Source organism: Lepisosteus platostomus, chromosome 9 (assembly GCF_059453375.1).
Source record: "Lepisosteus platostomus isolate fLepPlt1 chromosome 9, fLepPlt1.hap1, whole genome shotgun sequence".
NCBI classification, from domain to species: Eukaryota; Metazoa; Chordata; class Actinopteri; order Semionotiformes; family Lepisosteidae; genus Lepisosteus; species Lepisosteus platostomus.
This window is the reverse complement of record NC_142619.1, coordinates 60,586,244-60,600,673: the sequence shown is the minus strand read 5'-3', so window position 1 is coordinate 60,600,673 and position 14,430 is coordinate 60,586,244. Positions and strand designations below refer to the sequence as shown.

Sequence of the window (14,430 nt, the reverse complement as noted above, 5' to 3'; positions counted from 1 at the left end):
TGTTTGTCGTTCCTTTCGAATGGAAAACATTGTTGCCCTTCTTGAAATTCCTCCCAATGTATTTCTGACATGCAGTATAATGACTGGAACTGAGCGAAGTACTCTGAATATGGTTGCAGAAGCATGTTGCAGTTTTAAAGCCACCGGGGGTCCAGAGATCTTTGAATGTCAGCTCAGAACCTTTTACAGCAATTCTAAGCATCCTGCTTGACATTTAGAATGTACAATCTTATTTGCATTTAATACCTGCACCGCATTTCTTCCTACATGAGTGGGGTTTGCTTCTCAACCTAATTTTGTATAATTATCTGACACCACCCAGGATTAGGTCACTAATGTAGATTAGAAAGCTCACTGGGGGCTCGTACTGATCTCAGCATCACTCTATTAGCTACATGGGGCTTATTGGCTACTTTGATTCATGTTATTACCCTCCTTACTGAATACTAACCTATCCTTAAAAGGGGCGCTTCCTCAAAGTTAACCTTTCATGCAAAACTGCCCCAAAACCTCCAGGAAATCAAGACATTGTTGGGCCATCATCCAGTGCAATTCCCTTGGACCAGAGAGAGAGGACTGTCCTGTCATTAAGGAAGTTGGAACGGAGGCTCAAGGGATGACAGGATCGACACATGTTGCACGTAGCTGAATAATACTGACACCGTTTAATATTTGTTCGTGAGTTTCTACCCATGTGGTTAGTTTTGTTGACCACCTCAGTAGGCTCATTCACGATGCCCGCAGGCTGTCAGTTCTATGTGTGAGTGTGCACGCACTCTGTGTTGATGACTCTGCAGACAGAGTGCTGCTCAAGAGAGTATTTAAGTCACATTTGGAAACAGCAATATGCTTTAGATCCCAGACAGTGCTTGCAAATCATATGATGTAGTACACACAGTTGTATTTTTGCTTCCTCAGATTAATCTCGAACCATTCAATTTATAGCTGTTTTCTAATGTCTTGTATGATAGTCCAGATAAATGTCTTGTTTAAATCTTGTGACTCTTTACATTCACTTGCTACAGTATATAGCTTATACAATGCTTATCAAACTGAATCAATGCTTTGCAAGTGGTTCATGTGTCATCAGGTTGGTTTGTCTGAAATTCTCCTACTATGTGGAACTCTTCAATTTTGGTACCTTGGAGACTGGATCATTTTTTACCATTGTTGTGTTTCTTCCTTCCTGAACATCTGAGTAACAGAGCACATGTGCTCATGCCTTTTCATCTTCTAAATGGATCCATTTCTATCCCTGAGATGCCGTCTCACACTTTAAGGTACTTCTATGGTTATGACACTGGGGAAGAAAAGGGTTTAAGTAAGGCACAGCCCCAACAGTGTTCTGTTCTGCCTACCTTTCCTTACTTAGCTGAGCATTCATTGCGTATGCTAGCCCTGGGGCAATTCACTTGCTCTGTGAAGGGGTTTCTTTTTCCTCGTCGATCTGGCCACCTTTCACTCCTCTGGTTTCTATATCTTTGCTTATTCACATGTCACACGAACATGCTCTTCACAGCTGTAAAATAATTTTGAAAAGAGCAAACCTTCTTCCTAACAAGAGAAGAACGGATATGGACAAGAAGAGAGCCGGCGGCCCATCTAGCCCATTTGGAAGAGTTAGGGAGGTGATCCTTACAGGCACAAATACACACCTCTGCCACCCCAGGAACATGTGCTGCCTAGCACAGGTTCTTGAAGGTTGTTATAAACATCTACATTTCATGTGAACTTTATTATTAATAATGTAGCCAATGCTTTTATCCAAAGCTGTTCATGTTTGTATTGGTGTTTTCATGAATCCACATGAGTGAAGTGCCTTGTTCACGGGTTCAACAGCAGTGTCCCCCCTGGGGCTCGAACCCACAGCCTGCCAGTAACGCGCCCAGGCTCCCCCCTCGTGCACTGCGTCTGTCTCGACCGAGCCTGCTCTGTGCCGAACTTGGAGCCTGCTCTGCAAGTGACGAATCTGCTGTGCAGCGCGCTGACACATTCCACTCCAGAGAGCACTGACCCCAGACTCGCCCTCAGCTGGGCTGGACAGCGGTGGTTAAGTTCTTTGAAATACTTTTCTAAGAAAAGCTAATAAAAACATCCGTGTCCTGCTCTCTTTAATCAAACTGTTATTGTCCTTTGTGGGCAACACGCAAAGCACTCTCAGAAGAACAGAAGAACAACTGCTCATTGTTTAACTGATACACTTCTATAAAAAAAGTTTTTATTGAAATTGTAGCCATTTTAACAGAACACATTATGCAGCCGATTTTACATTTCTGTCATCCAAAACAAAAGCTTCCGGTCTCCACCAATCACACACAGTGGGAGGGTCCTGTGCCAACTCAGCCCCGCCCCCACAGAAGCTGATCCAATCATCACCGGCTGCAATCACAAACAACATTGAAATAACAATTAACTTATCGATACACAACACAACAGTATAATTTACCTTCATCAGATCAGCATATCCATGATTGCTTTTAAAGGTACGATATGAAAAGCAGATTATTGGGGGGCACCAAATGTTTGAAATTTCAGATGTGTGCTTTTATTGAAATTCTAGTCTTTGGGTACTTCTTTAAAAAAACACATGAATCATCCTGTTGCCAAAAAGCACAGAAGTGTACCATCCTAGATCCCTATGCTATGTTGATATAATGTTATTTTAAGGTTTTAAACAAGATGTAATACTGTGACCTATAACAGTTTATTTAACACTCGGCTCAGTGGGCTGTCCTGAGCTTTGTTCAAAACTGATCATTTTGTATTCTTCTTCGATCCTATGATGTAAGTAATTTGATGTAAGTAAGCATGTTTAAGCATGAAACAACACTGCGTGATATGACTTGGACATACACACTTTACGTGCACTTTAGTGTGAGACCTTTCTGTAACTTGGTGAGCACGAAGCCAGGTTGTGAACTGCTGCCCTCGCCCGATAGGGAGCAGAAGGCTCACTTGCCTGTGGATGGCCCAGGTGATGGATCAGCAGCTGGCTGTTTATCTTCCCTGGGTACCCAGTTGTTGCGAAAAGCTTTTCATTGACTCTGGACCACCTGGAACAGGAAATAAATACAGTGTTTTCCCGAATACATGTCATCTCTGAATATAAGCCACACCTAAAATTTGGAATGCGGAATTAAACAAAAAAACTTTACAAAGCACAAGTTACCTTTCTGAACAGAAGTTGTTGAAATTTCAAAAAAGTTATCTTGGTTTTAAAGAAATAAAGGAAAAAAGGAGAGGGATTCAAAAGACAAAATTCTGCGACTGCATAACTGCTTCCCAGCCTAACGATTCCTTTGCTGTTCAGCGGACAGCAATGCCCCCTTCTTGAACGCGATGTCTTGTTAATTTTGTATAACTGAAGATGAATATACATGTTTTTTTTTTAATCACTCAATTCCAACAACACACTGGAACGAGGTAAAATGACGGTCCGTTACAGTATGGGCAAACAATCCAACCCCGTTCAGCACTCTGGTGGTAAATATGTCCCAAATTTTTTTTTACTTGTATGTGAATACAAACTGTAGGCCAACTGAACCACCCTGAAACTTGTAAAAAAAAAGCGTGTCTTATATTGGGGTAAATATGGTATATTTGGGTAACTATGGGATTCAGAACAGCCCATGCTGTCCATATATCTTAGACCTGAGACTTCCTACAGTCCGCACCACTAGTGTTGCACACAAGCCTCTCTATATTAAACAAAACGAGACCAGCGCAGCCAGTCCTGGTCCCGAAGGAGCTGGTGTGTCAGCAGGTCTTCTTGTTTGCAGCTCAGCTCTTGGAATAATTCTGCTGGGCCACTGGATCAATCGGGCCAGTTGATCAATTTCATGCAGCCCTCCAGGTGCTGGCTACTGCTGTAAAAACATCTAGAAAGCATACAGAAACAACAGAGGAGGAAAATATATAGCTTGGTTTTAAAACCCCTGTCCATTTCCTCGTGATGTATCTACCTGAATCGCTGGGCACAGTCCACATGCGCAGGCCTCTTTTCTTGTGGGTAGCTACAAGTAAAAATAAAAGATTCAGATTGCACAGATACTGGGGTACAGAGTTCAGCTTGGCCAGAGTTAACACCGAACCGCACTGGAATATGGTCACATGACCAGATTAGCACTGTGACGGAGCCTGTGGTTGAAAATGGGATGACAAAACGCTTTCGCTGTTTTCTCCACTCTTGCTCAAGGTCAACTCCATTAGCGATGGCTTTCACAGTCCTGGACTTTCTAGGTATTCCTACTGTTCAGGACTTTCCACAGGTTACTTTCTGCCTGAAAGAGTCTTTGGAGATTTAGCATTTCCCCTCCATCTGTATTACTGCACACAAAGATAATGATGAAATTCTTTGCAACAGAATTTTCTATCAAAGGGTCCTGTGTTATTCCCAAAATTTTTTTTCCTGAGCCTTAATCCTCTTCAAGGTTCCTGCAGCGAGAGGCCAAGAAATTCTTTGCTCAGCAGCTGGTGTGTGCCATTAATAATTTATTTCCCCTTACTAGACACGTCCCAGCCTCAGCCTAAGGTTCTGGCAAAGCCTGTCTTCCCAAAAACATGTCCTTAGACCATGGACACGCGAATGAATGCTGAGCCCGATGTGACTCTGTCTAACACTGTCTATTGAAAGACCACTGCAAATCAGTCCTCTTTTGTGCCTTGGTTACAGTGGCACCAATAAAGCACAAAACTCTCAAAAGCTTTACAGTCTCAGCTCTGTAAAGGGTTGTGTTCAACAGTTCTGCTTTTGTGCAATATATTCTTCGATGCTTTTGAACGTTATTAAAAGAAAAGCCCCAGAAATCCACATACTGTAGGTAGCCGACAACAGCACTGCAAAAACAAATACAAAGCACAGAAAAAAACACCCTTAATTACTTCACATCCCACTGTTCATGTCAATGCCTGAGTAACGGATGAGTTACCTGGACCGAGTGATGTCCCAGACAGCCCAGTCATTTCCTGCCACCGCTCCAACTTTAATGGTGTTGGCGAGGCACCAGTCCGCTGACATCAGAGGAGTCTGCCCACTGTCCAGGGAGAGGATGGCCTGCTGGGTAACCAGGTCATAAAAGCGCACCACCCCGCTCTTTTCTGCCACCATCAACTGCAAAGAGGAGAGACGGAAGGCAGTCACGCGCAGAAGGGCCTGTCAGACACAAAACCTCTCCAGGCACTCATAATCCCTTAACAGCGTGCTTTTGGGGACTGTTTGTTCTGTCACTATCCAGGTCACGTCAACAACATTCAGCGGACTCCAAGAATCACCACTACATCCGATAGCTCTTATGATTTAAATAACAGCACTAGCAGAGGGGTTTCGCGGGGCTGCCCCTCAGCATGTCTTCCAGGTCTCCCTGAAGCACCTGCGCCAACAGAACCAAGATCTTCTCAGTCGGGTGAACAAAGACAGAGAGACGAAGGAGGTGGGCAGAAACCTCCAAAACGCTGAATTAACTGGGCACAATGTTTTGACTTGTCCTTAACTTTCTTTTTAAAAACAAATGAAGTGATAATTGAATAATTATGGACTGTTTTCAAAATACCAGGAAAGGGCTGCAGTTCCACTAGTAGTTCCAGTATTGATGAAATTGGTCATCCATATGAAGTGTTAAGAGGTTTCTAAAGGATACCAGTGCCTTACACTTAACCCCCCAATGACATCTGACTTGAAATTCCTAGTAATGCTTCCAGAATTTCAGTAATAAGTATTTAGTTCAATAATCAAGTAATTCAAGATTTAAGAAGTTGAATCAGTGTTTTATGCATGCTACTTGCTCGCTGAAGTAGTGTTCCCTTTCATTCTGGATTATCAATGTCACCTGTTACACTGAGGTCCTCCACTTAACAACCCTTCTGCTTTCAGCACTAGTGACAAAACATGATCTTTCTCATATTCCAGTTAACTACATTAACCCCCCGACAAGACATGAGCATGACAGGATAAACAGAGTTTTAAAAAAATTCTGCAATTCAAGGAGAAAAGTATAGCAAGTATCCAAAGGGACCTTCAAATGTTTCTGCATTCCAGGAGCTGCCCAAAAGGCAGATGTGTGGAAGAAAACACGCAAACTAACTGGTTTTGCTCTGAAGTGCCTGAGAAACTTCACCACAGAACTCTGTCAGGTTTATACACTGCGCAGGCAGAACCAAGAGGGATAATGACACTACAATTTGTATTCTACTGGAAGAACAGTACAAATTCATAAACCAGGGCTAGCTTTTAGGGCGGGATGGTAGTGCGTGGGTCAGCACTCAGCACTGGGGGCTTTGAGTTCAATTCTGGACCTGAGGTGCTGTCTGTGTGGAGTCTGTATGTTCTCCCTGTATTCACAAGGGTTTCCACCAGGTGCTCTGGTTTCCCAGTCCACAGAAGTACTGGTAGGTTCACTGGCTTCTGGGAAAACTGGCCCTGGCGTGAGAGTGTGTGTGCCCCGCGCTGGACTGGTGTCCCGTCCAGGGTGCGTCCTGCCTTGTGCCTGTTGCCTGCTGGGATAGGCACAAGCTCCCGGCTAACCTGAATTAGAAGAAGTAGTTAGAAAATGGATTGATGGTTAGACAACAGATGGATGGCTATTAGTGGCATTACCAAGCACAATTAAGTGTGGTTGCTATTTGGCACGGTATCATTCAGCTTCTGAAAAAACCTTTCAAGAGAAGTGTGCTCTTCAGCTGCTCTGAATCGGCAGGCAGCAGACATGTTTGCTTCATTCCCCTGTCTAGATGCGTCCACATATTCGACAGTTCACATGGGGCTCTGCTGCAGCCACCGCTGTCTCCGAGCCCCGCGGCCTCACAGCTCCTGGATCCTGGGGTCAATTCTGGGGCTCCTGTCTGTGTGGGATTTGCATGTTATCCATGTGTTCATGTTGGTTTTAACAAGGCGCTCTGGTTTCCTCCCACCTTCCAAAGACATGCTGGCTGGGTTATCTGGTGTCTCTTAATTGTCCTTGTTCCGCACTGAAGGGCAGTTTCAGGAAGGAACAACTCAAGTGGGGGTGGCGTGGCGGTGACCACTGCTTCCTCACAGCTCCAGTTTAACTCCGGGCTACAGCAGCTGTCTGTGTGGAGTTTGCATGTTTCTCCAACGTTTGCATGGAGTTTCCACCTGGTACTGTGCCTCCCCAGGACACGCAAGTGAGCTTTGACAGGCTGCTGTATATTGTCCAATTTGGGGTAAGGTTTCATTGCGACTTAATGCCTGGGCTGAAGGGTTGATCTTATCTAGTACAACTACCAGTGGCCCCGTGTCTTCAGAGCAAAAAAACCCACAAGTGTTTGAGCATGATGGCGTAGATAGCCGCCTCTCGTCAGCGGCCTATTCGCCGTTCTGGTGCTCAGTGCCCTTTCCCTCTTCTGCAGTGTTGCCTCGTGGAGACACTGCATTGTCTGTGTGGCAGTTCCGTACAGCAGCAATGAGATGAGAAATGAGATCTTTTGTTCCACCACTCTGCAACACGACACAGGCGATGGACTCTGCAGACAGCACGGTGGGAGTTCCCTGCCTCCCCTTCTCCACACCGACACCTCTGCTTAATGTGACTCCCAATGTTAGACTGTCTGCTCACCTGGACCTCAGAGCACAGCATGGGTGCCTCCTCGCGACACAGAACATTGAACATGCGCCTTGGCGATTTAAAAACACTTCGCAAAACTGACTTGAGGTGTAAAACGATGCAGCCAGAGCAGAGCCTCGTGATTTGCTGCACTGCCGATACCCTGCGCACACTGCCAGAAAAGAAACGGGCACGGTGACCTGCTCTGCTCGAGGTGCAAGCAGAAGGTTCTCTGGGAAGAGCCTGTAGACCACGCTCAATCCACAGCGAGCACACTGGAGGCCTCACAGCGCTGGGGCCCTGGGTTCAATTCCAGACCTGGGGTGCTGTCTTGGGGGGGGGGGGGGGGGGGTTGTACATTCTCCCCATGTTTGGGTGGGTTTCCTCCAGGCGCTCTGGTTTCCTCCCACTGTCCTAAGACATACTGGTAGATTAAATGGCTTCAGGAAAAACTGGCCCTGGTGTGAGTGTGTGTTTCTATCTACCCTGCGATGGACGGGTGTCCCATCCATGGTGTGTCCTGGAAAAGAAAACTACTTGAGAGCATAGTACAGTGCTCCTAAAATCTGGCTAATGCTAGATGAGGCCACTCGTCTAAACGAAAAAGCTCCTTGATCATGTTACAACCTGCTCTTACCTCTCTTTCAACCAAAAATGTTTAAGTTTGAGTCATGGTTTTCTGAATTAATGAAAAAGACGAGGGTTATATCACTCAACTAAAATGAATTATGTCAGCAAAGTTACATATAGTTTACACATGTAACACATGTAGCCCTTCTCTGCCCTTGCCGCTACTCAATCCTGGACACCCGCAGGCTCAGAGCTGCACTCGCAACACTCCACACAGCTGCCAAGTGCTCTGAGCCAAGACACTGACTCTTCTTCTGAGGCAGAATCATGCATAGTCTAGGTTTCAAGGGGGTGACGTCATTTCTGTAAGAAGTTACCGTACTTGGCCCGTTACTTATACAGAGGAGCCTAGTGGGAGATCATGAACACAAGCAGATTCTGAAACCCTACCCATGACAGGTCCACCAGAACGGAAATGTTTCAAAACTAGAGCATGACCCATGGTATAGAATGGTGATTTCTGGAATTAGTCATTCAAAAACATTTAAGTTTTTATCAAAAGTGGTGGCTTGAAAATGTGTTACATTCATGACATGCTCATGTCATCACAATCAAGTGCTCCAGCACTTCTGCTGTCCCCAGTCCATCTGCTCTTTTCTTGTTTACAATCAGCCCTGGCAGCCCATGAGTTATAAATTAAGCACTGGCTGACACACCGAGTTGAGCTGCTAAAATCTCGATCCATCTGATGAGACTGCTGCCCTCCAGAACTCTACAGGATGGCGAGGTGCTTCAGCCATTCAGAAAAATCAATCCAGTCAACAGTGCTCTTTACCTAGTCACATGCCTTTGAAAGCCAGGGCGGTCCGGCGTGTGATGATCTGACTCTCTCCTGCCTGCTGTTTCTGCAAAGCCCTGACAAGCTCTGACAGGGGTCTTTTCAAGCTCACCTTAGCAGCACAGTGGAAGATTCCCGCTTTACGGCTGTCTATGGGGAGCTTTGCACAAGGAGGTTCCTTGTTGGCTCTACAAGTTCTAAATAAATTTAAGAGCTCCCCTTCCACCGGCCAGGACAGGTAAGCTGTACCCTGCCTCAAAAAACTCAAGACAAGAGCAACCTGCTCTACACAATGTGGCACCTGCTTCCACAAGTAGTCTTCCCTGGTCTACCAGCATTACCTTAAGCCACACTAACAAACAACACAGCCCCATGGGGCTATACCCAGTTTCTGTTCAATTACACAATGAGCAATCGTCGATCAAAGGGGAACCGAGAATGTGTTTTGCAGTCCCCCTGCTGGCAGTCCCTTTGTCACTGCACCCCTTCCGTTTGGGTCCCTGGGAGCCTCCCCTCTCAGTCATTAAATGGGGTGATGAAGATGATGGGCACACAGCCATTTGACCGATGAAGAGCTTGTGCAATGAACCTCTCTGTGAGGACATGTTGAAAGTGACGAGCTTTGTGACCTCAAGAACGAGATCTCACAGCGCACCCAACTGCGTGATGTTATTATAAACATAGATCCGATGTTTCTACGGCTCTTAATCGCCATTATCCCCTTCAACACGCAAGGCAGCATTGGTTACAGAGTGTGGCTATCTTTAGGGTGCTCGTTTTCTTCTGCTCGGGCACTGCACTTAAGAGGTTAAGAAAGAGTTGAAAACTTACACATTTTCCTTGGTCCTACATAAAACAGATGTAAGTGAAAGCCACAGTGCCTGGGCTGGAAAGACAGTTTGATTGATTGATTAATTGGTTGACTGATTTCATAGCAAAAGCAGCTGTGCAGCAGAGATGATTTATAAGTGATACTTGCACTATATTGTTCACATTCCTGAACTTCAACATGACTTCAGAAATCTGTAACAAGTTCAATTTGTAATTGTATAATCACGACATGCAAATGTAAAAAAATAGTATTTTGGCTACATTAAGTGTTCTGATACACCCCCAAAATAATTTTTAAAGTAGAAGATACATTTTATACCATTTTCTTGCCTTTTGACTGAGATTTCTGCTCCATTAATCACAGTTTGAATGTGCTGAATTTGCAGAGAAAGAAAAGCAGCTTGGATTCCAAAAATAAGCAAAATGTAGAACAATAAATTTTGCATTTTCTTTTCCACAGTTCAGTAGTTTCTGCCCTTTTAAAAGTATTTTTGGATTCCCCAAGAAGATTACAACGTAAGCCATGATGACTGTTTCCTTGAAAAATTAATAATCATTCAGAATATACCTGATATGGATGAAATCCCCCAAACTCCCAAGTCACGCTGGCAGAAATGCAGAAGTTGATGTTTTTAAATCTGTCCTAAAACAAATCCAACATCTGACTCAAGTGACCAAGCTGAAATATTCTGGAAACTACACTTTTAAAATAAATACTTATCTATTCAATTTCTGCCTTTCTACAAAATGTGCATCTTATTTCCGAACTGTCTCACCAGGGTCTCCAGATCTTGATGCAAAGCCTCCGGGTCACTGCTGGAGGTATTCCTGCTGCTCGCTGAGGCAATCAGTCAGCGAGTAAACCACACAATTATCACAGGCATCCACATCAACTCTGAAGCTCGTAATATCCACCGCAACAGGGTGAGGTGGGGGCAGCTTGTTCTTCTGTAAAAACCTTCACTGAAAGCTCTCTCTCAGAGACTTCTGCACCACACTGGCCTCTCCTTTGAGAAGTGGCCAAGATCTCTAAACGAGCCGACTGGCCTCCTCTATTCTACAACCATTCTTATTACATGGGTTTCTCATTGCCTTAATTAGCGGCCGTTGTTTACAATATGAAGAACTGTTATGTAAGAAAGCGCTACTCAAAGTACATCACACAGAGATCAACAGACAGTACCAGCTGACAGACAAAAACAAAGGACCAGAACCTGAAAATGGCAGAGCTCGTTTGTCACAGTCCCGGCAAGAAAACAGCACTTGCCATAGGACTGCACCTGTTGTCTGCAAGCTTAGTTATCATTTAAAAGATGTGGAAGTGTACTGAAAACAGATACAGGTGTTGAGAAGGCCAGTGGTTCACTTAACGGGGTAAAAACATGCCTTCTCTTTTCTGTGACACAGGAGCTGGGCAAGACATCTGCGCCATGGGAAGGCACAGGTCTGATTGGGTTATACACAAACAGCGGATACAGAGGGTCCCCCTTACAAGCTGCCTCGATATTAATCATTTCGTATATAGGTCACCCGTAATTAAGGAAACTAAATTTATACATTCCACAGATCTGCACTTACGTTGTTTTGCAAGGCACCAAAATCCAGCAAAGTAGGTAGGCTGTGGTTTTTTTTGTTCCAGAAATGAAAGAAAGAGTGTGAAGAACAATCTAACACTAAAAATTCTGCTTTTTGGAGACAGTGATGCTTCCCATGACTATGATGATGAATTGTTACGCCCCGACATTCAAGCTGAGTTCTCCTTTGAGGCAGTGAAGTGCATTTAATAGTGAGACCACAGTCTGAAAGGACCTGGAGACACTGCTTCTATTTATTGTTTTGTCATGGGTTATACGCACATTATACTGTATGTATATACACGTGCCTGAATAGGAAACCAATTACAATATTCCCTCTTTTCTTGTAGGGCGGTTCAGTGGCTCTGTGGCTCAGGATCTGTGCCTGTGGCTGGAAGGTTGCCGGTTCATATCCTGTGGCCGGTGGAGGAATCCTACTCCGTTGGGCCCCTGAGCAAGGCCCATCACCCCAGCTGCTCCAGGGGAGGCGTATAAATGGCTCTAAATGGAGCCTCTTGATTGGCCTCTCTGTCTGTCCCCTGCTCCCGCCTCTCGCTCCTCCTCTCTCCCAGCTTTTGTTCTCCCGCTACTTTACCTTTGCTTACTGCCCTGTCTCTCTCACACCTGAAGAAGGCTCCACGGCCGAAACGTTGTGTTTTCTTTCTTCTTTTTTTCAGCATGGAATAAACCTATTACTTGTTCCTTTTAAACCTATTAATTGTTTTTAATAGTTTATTTTACTTTGTATGTATAGATATACACCCCATAGGTCACTGTAACCAAAGACTTTTCAAAATTATTTTTCCCCAACGTCTTGTTCATTATATAACATGATCCTTACATCCTAACACGATCCCAACACTGTATTTAAAAACCACACCAAACGTGCAAGAGAGATAACGTGGCTTGTTCATTGCACACTTGTTAATTGTGCCCACCTTAAAAGCCTCTTCTGGGTGCCAGCAGACACTCATCCCGGGCGAGCGAAGCAGAAACGAGGCACTCTGAGATCCGTCTAACTCCCAGACCCTAGGGAGCAAGCAAATGTGAAAAGGGTAAGACACACATGAAAAAACACATCTGCACACAATACAGAAAAACTATCACTTGGCATAACTAATACGGTCAGGACCACCCTAATACGTAATACGTAACTAATACGGTCAGGACCACCCAGCTGAAGCAAACACGTTCAATAAAAAATGTTCTGTAGTTTAGAACAAATAAAATATCGAACAGTTTCAATGGACACATGCCAAGGCTGCCCTCTAATCAATCAGAGAGCTGAACCTGGTGTCTCACCGTTTACAAGAATAACAACAATTAATAATAATAAAGAACTTTACAGGTCATGGGGATCCCCTCCACCACCACCAGTGTGCAGCCCCACCTGGGTGATGTGACAGCAGCCAAAGTGCACCAGTACACTCCCCACACACCAGCTCTCAGTGGGGAGGAGAGCAGAGTGCACCAGTACACTCCCCACACACCAGCTCTCAGTGGGGAGGAGAGCAGAGTGCACCAGTACACTCCCCCCACACCAGCTCTCAGTGGGGAGGAGAGCAGAGTGCACCAGTACGCTCCCCACACACCAGCTCTCAGTGGGGAGGAGAACAGAGAGATGAAGCCAGTTCAGAGATGGGGATTATTAGGAGGCCATGATTAGGAATGAAAGGCCAGGGGGGACTTTAGCCAGGACACCGGGGTTACACCCCTACTCCCTGCCTTGGGATTTTTAATGACCAAGGAGAGTCATTTTTCACCGTATAGTGTCCCCGTCACTATACTGGGGCATTAGGACCCACACAGACCGCAGGGTGAGCGCCCCCTGCTGGCCCCACTCACACCTCTTCCAGCTGCAACCTTTCCCAGGAGTCTCCCATTCAGGCTCACACCTGCTGAGCTTCAGTGGGCTGCCAGTTGAGAGTTGCAGGGTGCTATAGTTGTTTTACTGGGTAAGAGCGCTGTGCAGAGAAATCAACTGAACCTCCAGGCCATGCGTGAGGCAAGAAACAGTGCACTCCTGAAGACTGAAGTCCGCCATGGCTCCCTAAATTGCAGACATCTAGCAAATACCCAGCGGCTTGACCACTACACCCACACACCTGCACCATGAGAACGTTGCGCGCCCCTCAACAAGTCCAGAATCTTACAGTACACGGGTGCCACTGTAAAAATGAACTTAACAATGTAATGATAAATAATCAATAAAACAAACAGAGATGATGGATAGAGAAAACACTATGTGATCCCAGGCCGTGGCACAAGCAGAATGTACACAGAAAGGTCCAGTAAGTGTCTCCTCACCTCTGAGCTCCCTCTGTCAGCCAACGGAGGGAGAAAGGGAAGGTAGCTGATGGTGAAGGAAATTCACATCCCTTGGCTTTGACTTGACACTGGGTCCCACCCATCTTACCCTCACTATGCGCTGCCAACAGTAACACTCCTTGCAGACTCCTTGCAGTCAAGACTGCCTAGCAAAATAATGCCCAATGTGTTCATTTTCTAGCCCCCTGCAATTCCATGAAAGAAGAAGGACAGACACAATCTGCAGCGTCAGGTGTATCAAAACAAGATTTAAAATGGAGCTGCCAGAAATCCATAGAAACTCTAGGCCTGTACTGCAGTCTGCATGTGAGAGAAAGCTCCAAAAAAAAGAGTAATAAAAAACACCCAACAATGCCGGAAAAAAAGCATATCAGCCTTTTTTTTCTTTTGTTTCCTGAGAGAACCTTCTCGTAACATTTTCAAACAATAAAAAAGAGAAATAAAACAAGTTTCCTATGAAGCCATGCCTTGGCAGAGAGGAGGATTCTTTGAAGTGACAAATGTGGCACCATTCTTATCTACTGGGTCCAAGAAAATATCACTTGCTTGACTGAGGAACACACAGCAAGTCACAAACCACAAACAGAGCATTAACCGAGGAACCTTGGAAATGCCTTCACAGCTTAGTCACCCTTGCACCATGTATGGGTCTCATTAACTCAACATTTTACTAGCTTTTCTCGACTTGAAAATCCATGTGTGCTTCTGTGATTGGACATGGAAAGCTGAG

General features: G+C 45.1%; 1 protein-coding gene across 2 annotated transcripts in view; it reads right to left on the bottom strand.

Moving 5' to 3' along the window:
* Window positions 1-2,184: 2,184 nt before the first annotated feature.
* nup37 (nucleoporin 37) overlaps window positions 2,185-14,430 on the bottom strand; it is a 39,101-nt gene continuing 26,855 nt past the window's right edge. For both annotated transcript variants that reach the window (XM_088645974.1, XM_088645976.1), the window contains 5 exons: window positions 12,311-12,401; window positions 4,929-5,110; window positions 3,963-4,013; window positions 2,960-3,053; window positions 2,185-2,379 (listed from right to left, as the gene is read on the bottom strand). In XM_088645974.1, the coding sequence (XP_088502100.1) occupies window positions 2,266-2,379; window positions 2,960-3,053; window positions 3,963-4,013; window positions 4,929-5,110; window positions 12,311-12,401 (532 nt within the window). In that variant the 3' untranslated portion in view covers window positions 2,185-2,265. The remainder of the gene's footprint in view (window positions 2,380-2,959; window positions 3,054-3,962; window positions 4,014-4,928; window positions 5,111-12,310; window positions 12,402-14,430) is intronic.